General features: G+C 64.0%; 2 protein-coding genes across 2 annotated transcripts; both read left to right on the top strand.

The window, feature by feature from the left end:
• The first annotated feature begins 1,650 nt into the window (after positions 1-1,650).
• CD81 (CD81 molecule) lies at positions 1,651-21,206 on the top strand. Its single transcript, XM_061407368.1, has 8 exons — positions 1,651-1,963; positions 14,885-14,999; positions 18,241-18,338; positions 19,099-19,173; positions 19,451-19,555; positions 19,889-19,990; positions 20,377-20,463; positions 20,612-21,206. Exons 1-8 carry the CDS (start codon positions 1,898-1,900, stop codon positions 20,672-20,674), a joined length of 711 nt encoding a protein of 236 aa, XP_061263352.1. The 5' UTR covers positions 1,651-1,897; the 3' UTR covers positions 20,675-21,206.
• LOC133241609 (histidine-rich glycoprotein-like) lies at positions 1,970-14,878 on the top strand. The gene is made up of 2 exons (XM_061407363.1): positions 1,970-4,450; positions 4,589-14,878. The coding sequence occupies exons 1-2, from the start codon at positions 4,233-4,235 to the stop codon at positions 5,637-5,639; spliced, it is 1,269 nt and encodes a 422-aa protein (XP_061263347.1). The 5' UTR covers positions 1,970-4,232; the 3' UTR covers positions 5,640-14,878.
• Positions 21,207-21,262: the final 56 nt, after the last annotated feature.

The following is a 21,262-nucleotide window of genomic DNA, read 5'->3' as shown; positions in this document are numbered from 1 at the left end:
CAGGGCCTGAGGTCTTCAAGCGAAGGGGTCCTGGCTGTCCAGCTGCTCACAGCGCCTGGCACATAGTTGGCACCTGCAGGACTGAAGGAGCGGACAGAAGAAGCGGGGTGCTGGGCCAAGGACGCAGGCACACGGTTCTGCGGCTCCCTGAGCTTGGGCTCTCTGCCCCACCACCCCCTTCCCAGAAGGCCCAGGGAAGAGACAGCCCACAACGTTGGCAGGGAATGTCTGCATCACTGAAGGGAGAGGATGGGAGGACAGGGTGCCCAGGGCACCCAGACAAAAGTGAAAGTGTTAGTCGCTCAGTCGTGTCCGACTCTGTGACCCCATGGACTGTAGCCAGCTAGGCTCCTCTGTCCATGGAATTCTCCAGGCAAGAATACTGGAGTGGGTTGCTGTTCCCTTCTCCAGGGGATTTTCCCAACCCAGGGATCGAACCCAAATCTCCCACATTGCAGGCGGAGTCTTAACCATCTGAGCCACCAGGGAAACCCCCTGTACGAGCGACTCTTCAGACTGAAGTCCTGTTCTGCCTCCTGGTCAGCAAAAAGAATCCAGGCAGACCCCTCAAAGACGTTACTTCTTTTGGTTATAACCTTCAACATGCACAAACCCCTCACCTGTGCTCCTGGCTCTTCCAGAAGCGTGAAGCCAAAACAAATTTTTAAATAAACCACCGAGAAAGCTACAGGACTGGCAGAGCCTCTCGATGGATACGACACAGTAGCCACTGGCCTTCTTCAGCTACTGAAATGCAAACCCCTGCACCATGAGCAAAATCAGCACGTCAGTCCCGGGCGGCGGCACTGGCCATGTTTCAAGCGGTCAGTAGTTACTCGTGCCAGGGTGACTGCAGAGGCAGAGCTCCCGTCTCTCCAGCTGCTGTCCCCTTGCTGTCACCTGGGCAGAAAGCTTGACGAATCACCTCTTTGCCCCCTGGTTAGCTCAGGCAGTGAGGGCAGCAGGGAACTCAGGAGACAGCAGGGCTGTGGGTAATGGCACCACCAGGGTGTGCGTGAAACACGCCCCATGTTCCTGAGGCGGCCTGGGCCTCTTAGACGCAACACTGGCCGGGGGGACACTCTCTCTGTGACCTTTCTAGCACAGACTCCTCTACCAGCTCTCAGCGATTCCCCGTTTCCATGGGGCAAGGGCTCAGCGACCTAGACTCGGCTTCTATGATCTTCACGCCAGGGCCTCCTCCACGGCCGCCTCACTCCCAACCCGACCCGGCTTTCTGTCCCGGAAAGCGCTGTGAACAAAGCGCACTGTTTAGCTGTTGGCCGGTGCATCACCTCCTCCATGGGGCCTTCGAGGATCGTCCCCAGGAGCCTGAAGGAGGAGGGGAAGTGAGTCTTCCCTGGCTGCAGGCCAGTCCTCCCGCGCGGCCCCTCGGGGAATCGAGCGTGCCCGCAGCCTAGGGATGCATGCGGCGCCTGGCACTGCGCGCCCAGGCCCCTGCGTCCTGACTGCACTATTTGACACCCCGAAGTGTGTGAGCCACAGGGGGAGGGTCGTGCGCCCCTTCCCCGGGGGCCAGGCTGCTGGCTGGGGCTGCGTCCACTCCGCGCTCCGGCAGCAGGGGCGGGGGGGGGGGGGGGCCTCGGGGCGGAGCCTGTGGGCGTGGCTTCGGCGCCCTATTAATACCGGAGCGGTGCGCGCGCCCGAGCTCAGAGTGAGCGCGCAGCGGCTGCGAAGACTCAGGCGCGTGCCGGCCAGGCCTCCCGCTCGCCTAGTCCGCGATCCTCGGCGCCCCTTGTCCGCGCCTGCCCCGCGCCTCCCGTCTGCGCACCCCAGCCGCCCGCCAGGCCCCCAGCCGCTCTCCAGGCCGCCAGGCCCCGCGCCCGACACCCAGGACAGGCACGCGCCCCGCAGGCCGCCCGCCGCCCGCGCCGCCATGGGGGTAGAGGGCTGCACCAAGTGCATCAAATACCTGCTCTTCGTCTTCAATTTCGTCTTCTGGGTGAGCCTGCACCGGGGTGGGAGGGCGTTCCCCGAGCCCGGCGGGCCGCGCGCTGGGCTAGGCCCCGCCAAGGGGCGCAGCCGGGCCGCTAAGTTGCGGGGCCACCTGTGTGCGCCCAGCCTGGGTGGGTGGGAGGGCCTAGGCCGGCGAGTCGCGAAGGTGGGGGTCGTCCGGGGCCGCCGCGTCCCTCGACGGCGGGTCTGGGGGCTCTAAGACGGGTTTCGGGCCTCTGCGCGTCGGGACCCAGAACCCCGCGGCCGGGCCCTTCGGGGACCTGGGGTCCGTTCCCGGCTGGTGATGGTGGTGGTGCGGTGGGTGCGTGTCCCGAACCCAGCGCCCGGCTACTGCTTAGTTCTCCGGACCGCTGTTTCTGGGGCCGCCCTGCTTCTTGGGGAAAGAGGGGCTCGAGGGCGGGGCTTGAGACACCCCGCCCCCATGAGCTCATCAGAGCCACCGCCCCTAGATGGGCGGCCCGGCCCGGTGCAGTGGCTGGCTGGCGGGCGGGCGGGAGGGGGGAGGTGGGGTGGCGCGCTACAGTTTGCCTTAGTCTTGGGGACTGTCCATCCCACTCTGGGCCCAACTCAGTTTCATCCTCCTGTTTGCTGTCGCCACCCTGAGGGTCGGTTTGGGGGTCCGTGCCCGGGCAAAGCGCAAACAAGAAGCGCCCTGCACCCGGGTGGCCCGCGTGCCGGGGTGCCTGCATAGTGGTGCCCCCAGTTTGAGGGGCCGAGCCTCCTCACCCAGAGGTAGATTCCAGCCCCTCCTCGCCCTGGGGCGCTGCAGAGGCTGTGAGGGGCGAGGGGCTGAGCGGTGTTCCAAGCTGGCACAGGCAGGGGGCCCGGAGAGGTGGGCGACTCCGAGCCTGAGGGTGCTGGGGCGGGGTGGATGCCCAGCTCCGGGCTTGGAAAGAGGTGCCCACAGGTGAGACGTCTGAGGGGTGCTGGAGGGTCTCCTGGGGCCTCTGGGCAGCAGGCCTGAGTTGTGTTTCCTGATCAGCCTTAACTGCTGGCTGGTGCCCGGTGAAGCTTTGGCTTTTGTTTCCATTTCCTGTTGGTGCTGGAATTAGGGGCGTGGAGATTTCTTGCTGTCCCGGGGGCCCCCAGGCGTGGGCGTCAGGAGCCCCTCTGGCAGCTGTGCGCTGCCACCCCTTGGGGGTCCCCGGGCAGGGACCTGGGCCACTTTCTGGCCCCTCGTTGCTTCTCCACCGCCCCAGGCTGCTCAGCCCTTGTCCCGGAGGACGAGGACTGTCTGCTGGATGTCAAGTCGACAGGGGGAGGCTAAAGTTTTAAAATGGCTCCTGGAGAACTGTGTGGGCCTGGAGACCTCTGTTTGCCCTCCGGACGGCCCAGGGTCAGGCCCCGGGACACCGAGGTGTTGGGGTGGGGAGGGCGGAGACTGGACTTAGAGTGGAGCTGTCACATCCTGCCTGCAGGGGCACCCGTGGGGGCCCGTGGCCATCAGCCTCTGCCCTGGGGGTGGGAGCAGGGAGGTTGGCAGGATGGGCCAGGGGCCTTGGCAACCTTTGCTGAGGGGCTGGCCTTGGTGTTGATTTAGTAATCGCCTGCTTTGGCCTTGGCAAGGGGTGTCGACCAGACCCCCTCTCCCCATGGCTTTCAAGCTTTTCCCTTGAGAGCAGAGCTTGGGAGGGTCCTGGTGGGAGGTGGGGGGCAAGGAAGGAGACCGAGCTTCCCGGAGAAGCCCCTCCCACCGCGCGGCCTGGGAGGTCTCCGGCAGACTCCCCCCTCCCCCAGCCCCTCCCAGCTGCCTCTGGTAAAGTCCCAGGTTTCCCAGGCAGCCCAGGCGGAGGCCTGACACATCCCCCGGGGCCACTCTATTCAGGCCGGAGGAATTATTTCCCCTCCCGTCCCCTCCCCGGGCCTGCCCTTCAGAGCTCTGACAAGTTGGCTTCCAGGGGCACGGAGGCCCCACCCACCCATGGTGGGGAGCGGGGAGTCCCTCTCTGCACCCCCAACCCCAGCCAAGAGTGTGGGGCCGGGGCCTGGACCCTGGTGGAGCCTGCTGCCCTGGTCCTGGCTCCCTCCCTTCTGAACTGGGGGTCCTGTTAGTTTAGGAGCTGGGTGCTGGGCTTGGTGGCCGTAGGGAAGACCGCTCTCCTTGGCAGGTGTAGGCTGTGACGTGGGGAGGCTGGGGTGCGAGCCAGGCGGGAGGTGGAGGCTGCGTGTCTGGATCCGGATCCAGGCACTTTCGCAAGTTTCATTTCAGTGAGTAAAGCCGTCCCCTTGGGAGGCGGCGGCACAGGCCTGCTGGCATGGGTTCCTGGAAGGAGCCCACCCCTACATGCCAGCGCACACGCGTGCGCACACACAGACACACACACAGGCTCACACACACACACGGGCTGACATACACAGGCTCTCACTTGCGCGCGCGCGCACACACACACACACACGGGCTCTCACCCATACAGACACATGCAGGCTCTTACACATGCAGACACACACACGGGCTCTCACACACACACACAGGCTCACACACACACATGGGCTCTCACACATACACACATATATGGTCTCTCACACACACGGGCTCTCACATGCGCACACACACACACACACACACACACGCTCTTACACACACACACACCCCACGGGCTCTCACACACACCCCCCCCACGGGCTCTCACACACACACACAGGCTCACACACACACACATGGGCTTTCACACATACACATACACATACGGTCTCTCTCACAAACACACGGGCTCACACACACACAGGCTCTCACGTGCACACACACACACACACACACAGGCTTACACACACACACAGGCTTACACACACACACCCCCCACGGGCTCTCACACACACACACAGGCTTACACACACACACGGGCTCTTACACACACACACACACCCCCCACAGGCTCTCACACACACACACACACAGGCTCACACACACACACGCACATACGGTCTCACACACATACACGGGCTCACACACACAGGCTCTCACATGCACACACACACACATATGGGCTCTCTCACACTCACACACACACACACACACACACACACGGGCTCTCACCCATACAGACACATGCAGGCTCTTACACATGCAGACACACACACGGGCTTTCACACATACACACATACACACACGGGCTCTCTCTCACACACATACACACCGGCCCTGCGCCCCCCCCCGCCGCCACACACACACACACGGGCTCTCCCACGTCTGCACACTAGACCCCGAGCCCCTGTGGAGGTGGCTGAGGGCTGTGAGGTGGCTGGGCTGGCGGACGAGTGGCCCGGCCCGAGCTGGGGAGCGGGGCCTGGAGCTCCTGCCCACTGGGGCGTGTGTGGGCGAGCCTGGGAGCTCCCTGGCAGGGTGGGGCAGCTGGGACTCAGGGGCCCTGCTGCTGGGGCAGCTCGGGGCCTGTGCAGGCTCCCGGCCCTGCACTCTTGCCCAGCCCAGAGTGTGCGAGCTGTGGGAGCCTGCCAACCACATCTGTGAAATGGGTGTGATCACGGCTTCCCCTCTGGGACAGCGGCAGCCTTGCCCTGACATCCACTGCCCCCATGCACTCACACCTCCTTCCAGAGGAAGCGGCCGGGGCAGGCCGGGGCAGGCTGGGGCGAGGCTGGTTAGAGGCCTGCTCACCAGCCTTTTGCTGTCGCTTCCAGACGGCACATGGCTGTCTGTCACTTAGCGGTTCTGTCACCTTCCTTCCCGGGAGAGGGGCCAGACCCAGGCGGGCTCTGCTGGGGGGCAGGGACTTTCTGCGCCTTGTTTCAAAGGGGCAGGTGGCCTCCCCTGGTGACCCCGGGCACCTGGCTGCTGAACTTTGGGCTACGGCTGTCGATCTGGGCCAGGCCAAGAAGTGGAAGTCTGTGGTCTGTGCCCAGGTCAGGCTTGCCCAGGGGGAGTGTCTGGGCACCAGGCGGTACAGACGTGGGCGCCCGGGACCCTGCTGGCTCTGCTCCATCCCATGGGGTGCCACCCGCGGCCCCCAGCTCAGTCTCCCTCCGGAAATTTGAGTTCACCCTGATCCCTATCTCTAACTGCTTTGAAGGCCAGACAGAAATAAGCTCGCGCCAAACCACCCTCCTCCCAGATAATCTACCTACACTCCTTCCCAGTGCCTGAGAGCCGTGGCGGGGGAACCTGGGCCGTGGTCAATAAGGTTTAGAGTCCAGTGCCCGAGGGAGGGGCCGACGGCACGTTTGCACTCGTTTTGCAGAGGGCCCCGGTTAGGGGTGGTGTGGGGGTGCAGGAGCCTGGCCCTGTCCCCCCGGGACCTGGGCCAGGCTGCGGCCAGGCCTGGGTATTTTCCACCTTGGAGGCGGCACGGGCCGGTGGCCAGGACCGCCCACCCTGCAGGAGCAGATTGACTATGACAGGTTAGCAGAGTCTCTCCTGGGCCATTTCCACCTGTCCGCCAGATGTGGTTTGACCCCGCAGGCTTCCTCCCAGAGCCTCTGGACTTCGGTGCCACCCCCTGCCCTCCAGCACACACTCTGTTCTGTGGGGCCTGGGCCCCTCCTCGCTACAGCAAAGCCGGTGCCGATTCCCACAAGACCACCGGGGGCCTCCGGGTGGGCGCCCAGACGCTGGGGGAGGCCCTGCAGGGGTGGCCGACCAGCTGAGGGGCAGCCACCCTCCCTGGCCTTGAGGCCTGCTGGGCTCCGCGGACAGGGAGGCACCTTGGAGCCGGGGCTGGGGGTGGCGTCGGGCTCCTCAAGAGCCTGAAGCGTAGTGAGGATGCTTCGGGCAGGGGGCTCCAGAGCCTGGGTGTGGGTCGGGTCGCCACAGAGGCCTGGGGAGCAGGGCCCCCTTCCCCTCTCCACGGAAGCTGTAGCCCTTATACCTTGAGAAAGGTGCTGCTCCCTGCACCCCAACTGCCAGGGAGACGTGATGATTGTGGGGGAGGTGAAGGACAGGAAGCCAGGCCCATGCGGAGCGGGTGGGTGTGGGCGGGGTGGCCCCCCGCATCCCTTGCCCTCACAGTGAGTCTTCTGTTGCGACTCCCACGCCCAGGTCGCCCCGGGCCATAACTCTCCCTCGGGGAGCGTCCAGCAGTGCCCTGGAGCCCTGCCTCGCCTGGCGTGCCGTCTGCCTCACCTGCGGTGCCTGTTGAGTTTGCTTCAGCTCTGCAGCCCGTTGCTGGCTACAGCTCAGGCTGTGACTCTGGGGCTACCAGGTGCCCTGGGCATCGTGGTGGGGGAACATAAGTAAGGACCCCGGGCTGCCTGCCTGCCTGCCCAGCCTCCAGTCTGGGTGCTGGGAGACCCGAGCCCCAGAGCTCGATAGTGTGGGTCTTAGGTGCATGGGGGCTACCAGGGGGCGGTGGGCCTGGGAACTGCCTTCCGCAGTCCTGCCTGCTCAGGGCTCACGGGGGTGTCTCCCTCACACACAGCCGAGGTCCTCTCTGCTCCCCACCCGAGGGGCTCAGCTGCCTGCTCTCTGGGTGGACAATCTTCCCTTCTGTCCCCAAGATATCAGCTCTAGCCCATGTGAAACTCCTCAGCGCCTTCCCCTTGCCCACATCTGCGGCCCACTGGGGCGATAAGGAGCCTGAGGTTCCAAGTGGCCCACGTGAGGAAGTGGTAGAAGCAGGCTGGAAACCAGGGCCCTTCCTTCAACCGCTGTGGTTCAAGGCCGGCATGGCTCCAGGCGGCAGCAGGGTGGTGTGGCATTCCCCCAGGGCGAGTGGCTGTGCCCGGGCTTGTGGCGAGCAGGTGCCGGTCAGACACCCTGAGCTGCCCCAGGGGCCCTCTGCTTGCCTCTGCCCCCTACCCGGGCCCACTCACCTGCCCTCTCCCTCTGCAGTGGGCTCCCAGTACCCCCAGACCCTCCTTGTCTGACGTGTGCGGCCCCCTGCAGCTCAGCCTTGGGAGGTCAGTGTCCACATGTGCCCCCCGCCCCCGCACAGGGGCCGAGGGGGCAAAGGGCCATCCACACGAGGGGCTCTTTCAGCTGGTGGGCCGGGTTTGGGGTGGAGGAGCAGGCCACTTCCTGGGCTCCTTGCCCACAGTGGGTGGTAGGCTCGGGAACTGGCCCAGAAAGTGACCAGGCCTGCTCTGCTGGGCCCCGGGAGGCGGCGGGGGGCCTGTGTTCACCTCCCGGCAGGAGGGCGCTCTGGGATCCCCTGCTGGTGGGGCCCTGGGGCCCGAGTCCTTCCCCACCCCCACGCCTATTTTTAGAGGCCGGGCCAGGCGGCTTCCTGAGGTCGAGGGGCTGGAGAGGGGTTTCCGCTTCCTGGCTGAGCCGAGGGTCCTGCTCCTCTGTCCTTCCTTCCTTCCTGCCCTGAGCTGGGCGGCCCTGCTCCCAGAGGGCACGGCAGGACTCCGGGAGGGCAGTCAGGCCCCGTGTCACCGTGTCTGTCCTTGTGGCGGGTGGAGGTGGAGGCTCAGCCTGTGGTGCCGCGTCCCGGCCCCGCCTGAGCGGGGTGCCCTCTGGCCCTCCTGACCCTCCACGCCCATTAGCAGCATCTGGGCTGCACCTCTGCCCTCTGAATTGTCCCAGGGTCTGCAGGGGCACTTCCTGCCTCGCTCCCTTCCTGTGGCCTTCACTGTGCTCCTGGGCGGGTCTCCAGGCCCCAGGACCTCTCGGGTGCCGAGCCGTGTGGGCACTCCCTGGGTCAGAGCGCCGTCCTCCCTGACAGCGCTGGGCTGAGGGCACGATGAGGGCACGAGCGCCTGGGGGCTGCTGGGGCTTGGCCGCCGATTAAAGGGGCACGGGGTACACGGATGTCCTGTCACTCCTGGAGCGTGTGGGCAGCACTTGGGGCGACCATGCGGCAGGGTTGGGGGTGAGGAGGTGCCCGAGGCCTGGCGGGGTTGGTGGGGGGCAGCAGGCTCAGCTGAGAGGGAAGCAGGGAGACGCCCGCTCCTTCTCCGTTTCAGCTGCTGCTTGGAAACGCAGACTGGCCGGGCGGGAACCCAGTGTACTTGGCAGCTCCCCACCCCCTCTTCCTAGCTGACGCTTTCATTTATTAATTCTGGGAAAGGAGGGAAGAAGAGAGAAACAGAAAGTGAGCCTTCAAAGCACTGCAAACAGCCCGTGCCGTTCCCCGGTGTGGAGCCCCCTGGTCATCCCAGCAGCGGGTCAGCCAGCCCCTTCCTGAGCTGCTGCCCAGCCTCGCCCCCAGCAGGAGCGTCTTGGGTGCAAGAGCAGCTGGCAGCAGCCCTTCCGACAGGCCGGCGCTCTGGGATCCCCAGAGGGAGAGGGGAGAGGGGAGAGGAAGCCGTGCAGACCCCACTGGGGACCAGCCTGCCCGACGCTCCCGATGGCCGTCCCAGCAGTCGCCAGCGCTGTCGGGCGCGCTCCGTACACAGCGGCGTCATCCGCGTGCTCTGCCCGTGTCCACGTGTGCACCGTGAATTCCTCAGTGTGCACGTGAGGACACTGGAGGCAGGAAGACGCCCAGGGGTCCAAGGTGACCAGTAGCCGGAGGTCCCGGTTCCCATGCAATGCCAGGACGGCATGCTTTCCGTTAACACCGGACTCTGTTTTGTAGCGGGCGTATCCTTAGTTATCCAGTCCCTTGTTTGATGTTAAACCTCAGTTCTGTGGACAAGATTTCAACATTTCCAGATGCTTCCTGCTGGTCACTGGAAGCCTGGGGTCCTGACCTCGGTGAAGAAGGCAGCTGGGATCCTTCAGGACTTGCTGCTTGGAAGTCCAGTAGACAGGGATCTGGGTGTGGGGGCTTTTAAACAGCTTTGTGTGACACAGCGTCAACCGCACATTTAAGATGGACAACCTGGGGGCTGCCCTGGTGGCTCGGTGGTGAAGAAGCCACCTACCAGGGCAGGAGGTGCGTGGGTTTGATCCCCGATCCGGGAAGACCGTGCATGCTGCAGAATCACGAAGGCCGTGGGCCGCGGCAGGTGAGCCCGTGCCCTGGAGTTGGTGCCACGGCGATGAGAAGCTTCCCCTGCAACCAGAAAAGGCCCTGCAGCAGTGAAGACCCAGCGCAGCCGCAAACAGAATGTCTTCAAAAGGAAAGGCTTCCCTGGTGGCTCTGACAGTAAAGAATCTGTCTTCAGTGCAGGAGACCCAGGTTCAATCCTTGGATTGGGAAGAACCCCTGGAGAAGGGAATCACTTACTCACTCCAGTATTCTTGCCTGGAGAATCCCAAGGGCAGAGGAGCCTGGTGGGCTACAGTCTGTGGGGTCACAAAGAGTTGGAGATGACCTAGTGACAAATTTTCACTTTCGTTTTTACCCAGCCCCCAAGGAAGACCAAACTAAACTTGTGTCCAGAGTACACGTGTGCTCTGTCCCAGCAGCCCTGGGTTTTGACGACCTGCTCAGGGTCTACACTGGCTCCTGAACGATTTTCTCTTTGGCAAACTATAGGGCTTCCTCCTTTTCAGACTGTTCATGGGGTTCTCAAGGCAAGAGCACTGAAGTGGTTTGCATTTCCTTCTCCAGTGGACCATGTTTTGTCAGAACTCTCCACTGTGAGGCGTCCGTCTTGGGTGGTCCTGCATGGCGTGGCTCCTAGTTCCATTGAGTTAGACAAGGCTGTGGTCCATGTGATCAGATGGGTTAGTTTTCTGTGACTGTGGGTTCCAGTCTGCCTACTCTCTGACAGAAGGACAAGAGGCTTATGGAATCTTCCTGATGGAAGAGACTGACTGAGGGGGAAACTGGGTCTTTAACTTCTATGCAGAGCACATCATGAGAAATGCTGGGCTGGAGGAAGCACAAGCTGGAATCAAGATTGCCGGCAGAAATATCAATAACCTCTGATACGCAGATGATACCACCCTTACAGCAGAAAGCAAAGAAGAACTAAAGAGCCTCTTGATGAAAGTGAAAGAGGAGAGTGAAAAAGTTGGCTTAAAGCTCAACATTCAGAAAACAGATCATGGCATCTGGTCCCATCACTTCATGGCAAATAGATGGGGAAACAATGGGAACAGTGGCAGACTTTATCTTTTTGGGCTCTGAAATCACTGTAGATGGTGACTGCAGCCATGAAATTAAAGGACACTTGCTCCTTGGAAGAAAAGTTATGACCAACCTAAGACAGTGTATCAAAAAGCAGAGACATTACTTTGCCAACAAAGGTCCATCTAGTCAAAGCTATGGCTTTTCCAGTAGTCATGTATGGATGTGAGAGTTGGACCATAAAGAAGGCTGAGTGCCGAAGAATTGATGCTTTTGAACTGTGGTGCTGGAGAAGACTCTTGAGAGTCCCTTGCACTGCAAGGAGATCCAACCAGTCCATCCTAAAGGAAGTCAGTCCTGAATATTCATTGGAAGGACTGATGCTAAAGCTGAAACTCCCAATACTTTGGCCACCTGATGTGAAGAGCCGACTCATTTGAAAAGAGCCTGATGCTGGGAAAAATTGAAGGCAGGCAGAAAAGGGGACGACAGAGAATGGGATGGTTGGATGGCATCACTGACTCAGTTGACCTGAGTTTGAGTAAACTCTGTGGTTGGTGATGGACAGGGAAGCTTGGTGTATTGCGGTCCATGGGGTTGCAGAGAGTTGACATACGACTGAGCGACTGGACTGAACTGACAGGGCTTCCCAGATGGCGCTAGTGGTGAAGACCCATCTGCCGATGCAGGAGATGTTGGTTTGGTCCTTGGGACAGGAAGATCCCCTGCAGGAGGGCATTGCAACCCACTCCAGTCTTCTTGCCTGGAGAATCCCGTGGACAGAGGAGTCTGGCGGGCCACAGTCCTTGGGGTCGCAAAAGAGTCGGACACAACTGAGCGACTGACACTTTCAGTTTCACAGGACCTGGTAGGTTTTGATGTGTGAGGCCCCTGTGGACACTGAGCCCGCCACCAGGAGGGTGTGCACAGCGCTCACCCCAGCAGAGCCCCAGGGCCTGCCCCCAGGGCACCACCTCCCTGCTCCAGGCAGTCACTAGCCTGCCACTGCTGCCCATGTCTGCATGTTTTAAGTTTGTAAAGAGTTTTTGGACCCTTAGTTCCCTGACCAGGGATTGAACCTGTGTCCTCTGCAAGCATGGAGTCCTAACCCCCGGACCGCCAGGGAAGTCCCTCTTCTACCTTTTATACGAAGGGAATCAGAAGGTGGGTTGTCCCCGGTTTGGGGGCTTACCGGGAAAGCACATGTGTGTGGGCATGATGTCCACCCCCACTTCAGGCAGTACCTAGGGGTGCAGGGGATGGCACAGGCCTGCGGGGGCAGCATCCTGGGGGCTGGAGCTCTGTCCCTGGGGCCCTCGCCAGCACCTGGTCTGGTCTCCGTCTCACTGTGGTTTCGTTTGCATCTCCCCTGGGGCCAGTGACGTCAGGCATCTTTCCGTGTGTTTATTTGCTGCGCGTGTTTCTTCTGCGGTGAAGTGTCTGTTCAGGCTTAGGTTTTCGTGAGGTTTCTTGGCCTGTTTTTTAAAAATAGGGTTATTTGTGTTCTTGCTGAGTTTTGAAAGTTCTTGATACCTGTTGGATCCGGGTCCTTGTTGCCATTTGCCAGCGCCAGTCCGTGCTAGTCTTTGAAGAGCAGGCTTCTTTCAGACTTGGGGGTTTTCTGGGTCCCCCGCCCTGCCCTCCTGGGGTGGGGTTGGGGGTCGCAGTGCTGCTTTGCCCGTCCTCTGTAGGTGACCGTAGGTGAGTGCTCACCGCCCCCCGGACTGGGCTGGTCACTGCCCATTGCCTTCCCCAGGCCCACCCGAGCGGGCGTGTGCGGGGCCTGGCATGGCCGAGGAGGGGGCACTCTAGCACCAGGCTGCCCCCTGCCCTGTAGGCAGGACGGGCTTCCCTGTCCACCCCTCTGGAGGGTGGGGGAGCACAGGGAAGTCTGGAGACCGCAGCCCCCCTGCACATCCTGAGGTTTGTGCTGGGAAGCTCTTCCCGAGGTGGGAGAGGTGGGGGCTCTGCCTGCCTCTCGGTCCCCCTGCCTCAGCGTCTGGGGGTGGGGCAGGCGTGACCCTCACTGCTTCTGTTAGGACCAGGCGCTCCACATGGGCCTGTGCCCTGGGACCCTGGGGTGAGGGGCTGCAGGGGAAGATGGGTGGTCCCAGCACAGCCAGGGGCGGGAGGGGCCCCTCCGTGTCCGTCGCCCCTTGCAGTGGGGACACCAGGGCCAGGTCGGGGTTGGGGCCCAGCCTCTGGGGCCACAGAGGGAGGCCCGGGTGAGGCTCCCCGCCCTGCCCGCTTGTCCCGGACTCTCACAGAGCGCTCTCTGGACCACAGTTTCCAAACAGAATAAGTGGCAGTTTCCAGCCAGAGTTACCACGGCAACCCTCGGCCTCACCACCGCCTTCCCTGGAGGCGCAGATGGCAGCCGGCTGAGCCAGGAGCCGGGACTCCCTCCGGAGCTGCCCGCCTCACCCACCACCCCCCACCTCCCCTACTCTCGTCCCCCAGGCCCTCCTGCCCTCTCGCGGGTGTGACGGGCACCTGGGGCAGCCTCAGGATGCCTGTGGCTGGGGCACTGCCCTTCGCGGGGTGCGCAGGGCCTGGGTCCCCTGGGAAGGACCCTGCTGGTCCCGCGTGCTGCCCTCGGTTGGGAAGTGTTGGGGGGCAGGGAGCGCCTCCATCCTGGGGCAGGGGTTTGGAGGGTGTCACCTGCTCCAGGGAGGGGTGCCAGCAGCCTCCCCTGGCAGGGGCAGCCCGGCTGCTGCCAGGCACCAACGGTCCCCGCCTTATCGTGCATGGAGCCAGCCCATTGTGGGAGGGTCTGGGTAGGGCTGCGAGCCTCCCGCCCCAGCAGTGCCCCGTGTCCCCTGCCTGGAGATCCCTGGGGGTGCTTGGGGCTTTCCTGGGGGCAGCCCATGGGGCCGGAGCCTCGAATCTTTCTTGCTCCGCTGAGCGTGGCCCCCACTGGTGACTTTGGGCCTTGCTCGGGGGCCAGCATCGGGCCGCCCAGGTGGTTTTCTTGGGGCCCGTGTTTTGGTTTCTCTTCCTCTTTGGACACAGAGCCAACGGTCTGTGTAGGAGCTGGCGTTCCTAGCTCCAAAAACAGTCACTGCCTCACTGGTGGGGCAGCCCAGGGGTGCTTGCCTGGCCGGGTCGGATGCTCAGACGTGAGCCTGGCCTGGATGCGCCCTCAAGGGCAGACCCTGCCTACCCCTGAGCCACCGACCTCTGGGGGTGAGTCAGCCGGAAGCCCCCACCCCCATGCCAGGCTCTGCGAGGAGCCCCCTTTCCTGCCCGCTCTCAGGGCGGTCTCACTGCCGGCTGTCTGGGGGGGCACAGCAAGCTTCTTCCTCCCCAGCAGTCTCCCTCTCTCGGACGGCGACTGCCAGCCCTGCCAGGGCCCGGTGGCATCAGATTGCCACCCCTCACCGTGTCCTGGCACCAGAGACTTGGCATTCACTCCTTGGAGTTCCCGGATGAGCCAGCTCAGGGCAGTGCCACCCCCTCGGAGGAGGGCTTGGCCTTCCCCAGGTCGCGGGCTCCCGTGTGGCCTCTGGCCAGATTTAGCAAGTGAAGTACAGGGTGTCAGTTACACTTCCGCTCCAGGTGAACAGCGAGTGCTTTTCTGGCGTGAGTGTGTTCCGGGAGCGTTTGGGGCACGCTCGATACTAAAGAAGTGCTTGTGAATAACCAGGTGTCTGAGTCTCATCCGACAGCCTGTCCCGCAGTCTCCGGTGGTGCTTGGTGGGAGGGTCTGGATGAGTCCCCAGTTCTCCGTTCCAAAGCCCGCCTGGGGCATCTGGAAAACCAAGGGGACAAAGTAGACACAAGGCAGTGGGCAGCCCAGACCCCAGGGCCTGTGAGCCCAGAGTCTGTGAGCCCCGGGCCTGTGACTCCAGGGCCTGTGACCTCAGGGCCTGTGAGCCCAGAGTCTGCGACCCCAAGGCCTGTGAGCCCCGGGCCTGTGAGCCCTACCCTTGGTGCTGACCCTGCAGAGCGAGGGCCCAGGGCCCGCCTCTCTGCGCTGCTGCGTGGGAGATCCATGCGCGCCACGGCCAGTCTCTGAGCCGCGTGTGACCAGTGCCCTGTTCTCTCCCCAGCTGGCAGGAGGTGTGATACTGGGCGTGGCCCTGTGGCTTCGCCATGACCCGCAGACCACCAACCTCCTGTATCTGGAGCTCGGAGACCGGCCCGCCCCCAACACCTTCTATGTGGGTAAGTGATAGGGGATGGGTTGCAGACCTGGGCAGCTCTTGGCTGGGAGCCGGCAGGAACAGGCCACTGCGGGGTGTGATTGTAAGCTCAGTGAGGCTGCAGACAGGCAGTCAGGGAGCACTTCCAGGAGGAGGCGACTGAGTGGGCCTTGCTTCTCCCTGGGGCAGGGAGGAGGAGGCCCACCAGGAAGAGCTCGGGGGTGGGTTGCATCAGCCTGGGGACACTGTAGGGGGTTGCATCAGCCTGGGGACGCTGAGGGGCCTGGGCGCCCTCTGCAGTTGTTCCAGGGCCTGCCTGGGCCAGGGTGCTCCCAGGGAAAGCTGGATGGGAGGGGTGTGGGGCCTGTGGGGATCTCACCAGATCGCCCTTAGGGGTGAGGGGAGCCAGGGCAGGAGCAAGCGGGTGGGAGCAGCAGTGGGGAGCCAGGGCGGGAGTGGGCAGTGGGTGGGGGCGGCGGGGGGGAGCCAGGGTGGGAGCGGGTAGCGGGTGGGGGCGGGGGCGCTGTGTCAGGCCTTTCAGGGAGGCTCCTGGGCGGGGTGGAGCTGGATGCCTGGGCTGCCTGGGGCCCCTCGGCCACACTGGCTGCCTTATTAGGCCGCGGCCCTTCAGGGCATCTGTCGGGCTGGGTGTGGGGTTGGGGCCTCCGGGAGCAGGGGTTCTGGAGGATGGGGAGGGGGCCTCCGCATGCACAGCCCCTCCTTCTGGCCCTGCCCCCTAAGATGGGCCTGGCTCCCAGGGAGCTCAGGGAGGGTGTGCGGAGTCATTTCTGTCCTTTAAAGGACTGGCCCCTGGGCGGGCCCCGCTCGGCCCCACAGGCAGAGCAGCAGGCCGGAAGCCTGCGGGGCTCACATGGGGCGCGACCACCTGCCATCCTGGGTGGACCCTGCAAGGGGTCCCAGTCCTCCCCGCTGCGTGGGGGTCCCAGTCCTCCCCACTGCAAGGGGTCCTAGTCCTTCCCCGCTGCGTGGGGGTCCCAGTCTTCCCCGCTGCGTGGGGGCCCCACTCAAGATGCACGCATGGATGCTGGGCTGGGGTGGCCCACACGCACCATCCCGCTCGGCCACCCCGAGTCGTGGGGGGTCCTCTTTGGGCCAGCCCCAGGAGGGCTGGAGCCCGTGGTCTGGGGGTGGTCCCGGGGCCAGCCCTCCAGGGAGGGTCCCCAGCTCTTGTCTGCAGGGTCCTAGGCTCCCCACCCCCCAGGCTGTGGGGGCCCCCTCAGGTCTGAGTCTCAGGCGGAGAGCATGGGTGTGCACACCCCAAGAGTGCACAGGGGAACTGTGACCCGGCCCCTGCTGTCCCCACGCCAAGCACCCTCAGAGCAAAGCAGCCAGCCTTGCCCACACGTCTGAGGATGCAAGGGTGTCCTCTGAACGCTCGAGAGGAGTTTCTCCCTGGGGCTCCTCCCAGGCCTCTCCTCCCCCTGCCCAGGGCCTGCCCCTGCGTGGTCCCGGTCTTCTGTCCGCGTCCCCCTCTCCGAGCTCTTGGTGCAGGGGGTGTGGGCTCCCCAGGGCGCACCGTTTGGGAAGGGGATCCCTGTCCTCGTGGCTTGGCTGGCTCCTGCTCTCAGCCCAGCGTGTGGCCTGGCAGCTGGGAGAGGAGCTGAAGCCCGCCTGCCTCAGCCTGGACAGGGCAAGGGTGGCAGTGGGCTGCAGACCTGGGTGGCCCCACGCGGCCCCCTGGAGACACATTCCGGGCAGACGCCCGGGGGTCTGGGGAGACCTTGGTAGAAGACTGGAGGCTGGGGCCGGGCCCAGGCTGCCATGGGAAGGGCCCCATAGGGAGGCTTGTGGGGGCATGGCTAGCGTTGCGGGTGCCCCTCCAGCCTGTGCCACAACATGCCGTCGCTGGGCCTGAGGGCTCCCCTCAGGGAAGGAGTGAAGGAGGGCTGGACCACCTGGCAGGCCGGGTACCAGCCCCTGGACTCAGGCTTCTGTTGTGCCACCATGCCACCAGTGGTGGGCGCCTCTCAGAGCCCCTCTGGCCGCAGCGTCCCTGCCCACCCGGGGCCAGCCTTTCGGAACCCCCTGGCTGGCAGAAGGATGCAGACGTCCGACGCAGACGAGGCTTGCCAGGGCGGTGGGGACAGATGTGGGCCCTGACGTGAGCTCTGTGTCCACTGCCAGGAAGTAGGGGGTGGTTAGCGGGACTTAAGCAGCACCCGGGCCATGCTGCAGGGCCTGGGAGGGTCCCCAGCCTCACAGGTCAGAGCCAGAGCCTGCTGCAGCAGGAAGGCTGCCCCGTGGGGCGGGCTGGGGGTGCTGGGAGCCAGCACCTGCCAGGATGCCCCTCCGTGGTGCCCTGGGCCATCCCGCTGAACCTCAGGGAGGGATGTGGGGACGGGAGTCTCAGAACCTGGCCATGTCCAAGTGAGGAGCCACCAGGGCTTACCCTCAGCCAGGCCCACTCACGGTCGCCCAAGGGCTCTATCTGGCCCAGAGAGGGCCCCAGGCTTCTTTTGAGCCTGCCAATGGGTCCCAATTCCCAGACTTCTTCTCCAGAGACGGCCAGGCAGGGCCAGCGGGCCCTTGGCACCAAAGCCCTGGGACCTGGTGTCCTAGCTCTGCCCTAGCTTCGCCTGCTGCGTAACCATGGCAACTGGGGGGTGGGCCCAGGTCTGCTGGAAGGACTAGGGTTGTGGGAAGTCCTTGGAGAGACGTGGTCAGCGTTTCAAGGGGCAAGGGCCCCTTCTGGGTGGGCTGCAGACTCAGGGAAGGGCCGCATGGCCAGCAGTGAGTGCTGGACAGGCCAGGAGGACAGACTGACCCTGTGTGTCACCCTCAAGTGAGCTGGGGCCAGCAGACCCCGGGCTCCACTCCGCCTCCCAGGCCAGCAGCCGGGCCCTTGGCACCGAGATGCGGGTGGCTCTCCAAGGCCCACCGAGTCCCGGAGGCTCTCAGGGGTCAGTGCGCACAGGTGGCGGGGTCAGGTGGAGACCCCCGAACACTCACCACTGGCCGTTGAGTCCTGGCCCCGGTGATGCCTGACTCCCTCTACGTCACAGAGGAGGAAACTGAGGCCCACAGAGGTGCCCACATGGCCCTGCCAGGCTGCTTCCCCCTCGAGGCTCCTCTCCAAGCCACTTGGCATCTGACCTCCTCCCAGCAGGGTGGGCGCCAGCACCTGGTGGGCCCTCCTGAGCCCTGGGCAGTGGTGTGCGTGCCCAGCGCAGGGAGGAGGGCTTCTGGGGGTTGGGGGTGCTGGGACATTGGGCTGCTGAGGGTGTGACGTCTCTCCACTGCAGGCATCTACATCCTTATCGCCGTGGGTGCTGTGATGATGTTCGTTGGGTTCCTGGGCTGCTACGGGGCCATCCAGGAGTCCCAGTGCCTGCTGGGCACGGTAAGGTCCTGGGCTGGGTATGGGGTCGGGGGGGAGGGCTGCAGGGTGGGCCAGGGGGCAGAACCAGGAGTTCGGTGCCAGCCCGGCCCTGCGAACCTCCCTCAAGTGCCAGCTCTCTGGTTGCCCCAGTTTGTTCTCAGACCCCACCATGGCAGACTGCTGCTATATCGAGTTTTTTGTCTAGTTCCCGGTTATAAGTCCAAGTTGTTTTTCTCTCTCTTCTTTGTTAAAACGAGCCACAGATATAGTAAAGCGTGAGTCCCTGCCCAGGTGTGGCCTCAGGTATCCCTGGGAAGTCACCCATCCACGGGAAGCAGAGGCCTGGCCGTGCTGCCCAGGGCCTGGCGTCTGGGTGGCGTGGGCTGGGGAGTCTGCGCCTGTGTCTCCGTGGGGGGGTCCCGGGTGCACCACAGTGACTCCCCCCCCGCTTCCCACAGGCTTTGCTCCCTGTCCCCTCCCACCTGCCCAGAGCCAGCCTTGCGCTCCCCCTACCCAGCCACCCTGTCCTCCAGAGCCCAGTCTCTCGGGGCTGATGAGAAGGGTGGCAGGTAACTGCCAGCCCGAGTCCTAGACGCTGCTTCACACGGTTCATCCCCCATCAGGGCTGGGGCGGGTGGATACTGCCGAGCGCCCCACACGCGCCCGTGGGCCCCTGGGGTGCTCGTCGTCTGTGGCAGGCGAGCCCCTGCCGGCCTCGGGGAGCCCTGGGCCCTCTCTGGCCTGTTCTGACCTCCTCTCTGCCCGCCCTTCCCCTCCCCAGTTCTTCACCTGCCTGGTGATCCTCTTTGCCTGTGAGGTGGCCGCCGGCATCTGGGGTTTTGTCAACAAGGACCAGGTGAGCCATGTCCAGGTGGAGGGCAGGGGTGCTGGTGGGGAGGGCAGGGGCTCAGGCTGTGGGGAGGGCTTGGCCTGTGGGCGCTTCTCTGGGCGGGCTCTTCAGGTAGGAAGCCACAGAGGGCTTCCTGGAGGAGGGGGCGTGGTGGCCGAGTGAAAGGCAGAGCCACCTCCCAGCTCCGGGCGGGCAGGTCCATTCTGACCTTCCAAGCGAGCCAGGTGAAGGCACGTCTTGGGGGGGGACAGTCACCCTGCGCTGTGAGCACCTCCTTCCCCAGATCGCCAAGGATGTGAAGCAGTTCTATGACCAGGCCTTGCAGCAGGCCATCGTGGACGACGACGCCAACAACGCCAAGGCCGTGGTGAAGACCTTCCACGAGACGGTGCGGCAGGGCCGGGGCCGGGGCACGGAGGGAGAGGCCGGGGCCGGAGGCTTTGTCCTCTCGGTGTGACCTCAGCCAGGAGCGGGAGGGGCACTGGGGCCTGGCAGCCCCACTCTTGGGAACCTGGGGTCTTCTGGGGGGTCCCCGGCAGGAACTGGGTGGGCCAGCACAGCTAAGTGGAAGGGTGAGGAGGAGTGGGCCGCTCAGCGTGGTTCTCCCCCAGGAGGGGACTGCCCCAAGCCCCCAGCTTCCGGGCCAGGGAGGCTCCTGGGGCCTCTGCAGCCCATGGGACATGTGCCCAGGGCTGACGGCGGGCGCCCTCCATCCCTGCAGCTTAACTGCTGTGGTTCCAACACGCTGATGACACTGACCACCTCTGTGCTCAAGAACAGCCTGTGTCCCTCCAGTGGCAACGTCATCACTAATTTGTTCAAGGTGCGTGATGATTCCCCCGTTTGGCTGCTGCCCCTTGGGTCATGGGTGGTGGCCGGGGCTCCCTCAGGCCATGGTCATGCTGGGCCGTGCGGTGGCTGGAGTTGGAGCTGCTCTGCCTGGGGACCGTGGTCACTTCCGAGCCCCGTGTAGAGGGTGCCCTGGCCTCCCGGGCCAGCCCTGTCCTGACGGTGCCTCGTGGTCTCTGAGCACGGGAGGGTGCCTTTGGCATGCTTGCTGTTCACACCAGGCAGAGACCAGACGCCGTTCACACCTCTTTTGGGGGGCCCTGGGGGCGGGGCTGTGCCCCTCCATGGGGCCCCGGGCTGCTGCTGCCCTGTGGGGTCGGAGAATGGGCGCCTCTGATTGCCCTCTGGCCGCCCCTGCAGGAGGACTGCCATGGGAAGATCGACGAGCTCTTCTCGGGAAAACTGTACCTCATTGGCATCGCGGCCATCGTGGTCGCTGTGATCATGGTGAGTGGGGCACACTGGCTCTGCTTGGGGACCCCACCCCAACACCGGGGTCTCCGAGAGCTGACGGACCTGCCCCTGATCCCCCGGGGGTCTCCACCCCCTCCCACAATCTCCGGGAGCTGACCACCCGCCCGCCCCCTCCCTGCAGATCTTCGAGATGATCCTGAGCATGGTGCTCTGCTGTGGCATTCGGAACAGCTCGGTGTACTGAGGCTGCGGCCGCTGAGGCCTCAGGGAGGGCCTCAGGGACCCCGGCAGCGCCCCCCGGAGTGATCCAGACACTTCCAAGAAGGGGCCGCCGCCACCTGTGTATATAACCTCCTGGTACCACTGCTACACTTATCAGCTTTTTTACTTTTGAGGTTTTGTTCATGTCCTGAAGCTCCCTGTTAATTGTCCTTTTGGGGCTGACGTCACCTGTAGGGGCGTGTGAGTGGGCCGTGGGGACTGCAGGGCAGGGCCCCCCTATGCTGCTTGGGGGCTCTGCTTGCTCAGCCAGGCCTCTCCTGGGGGCCACCAAGGGCCATCCAGCCGAGCTGCACCCACGCGCCCGTCCCCATGAGCGACACACACGCTCAGCCTTTTTTTAATCCTTGTTCCTTTCCGGCCACCTGTCTCTGGAGCCGGGTCTACGAGCAGCCTTATGCCTTCAACGCGCACCTCTCCTTTCTAACGCGTCACCTTCAATTGTAATTACATCTTGAAAAGTCATTCAATAAAGAAGGAAAAACCAGGCATGCTAACACAGTCTGGCCCCTCCGTGTGCCCGTGGCCTCTGAGATCCGGAGGGCAGCCTGAG

The sequence above is a fragment of the Bos javanicus genome, chromosome 29 (assembly GCF_032452875.1).
Source record: "Bos javanicus breed banteng chromosome 29, ARS-OSU_banteng_1.0, whole genome shotgun sequence".
Taxonomy (NCBI): Eukaryota; Metazoa; Chordata; class Mammalia; order Artiodactyla; family Bovidae; genus Bos; species Bos javanicus.
This window is presented reverse-complemented; position numbering and strand designations above follow the sequence as displayed.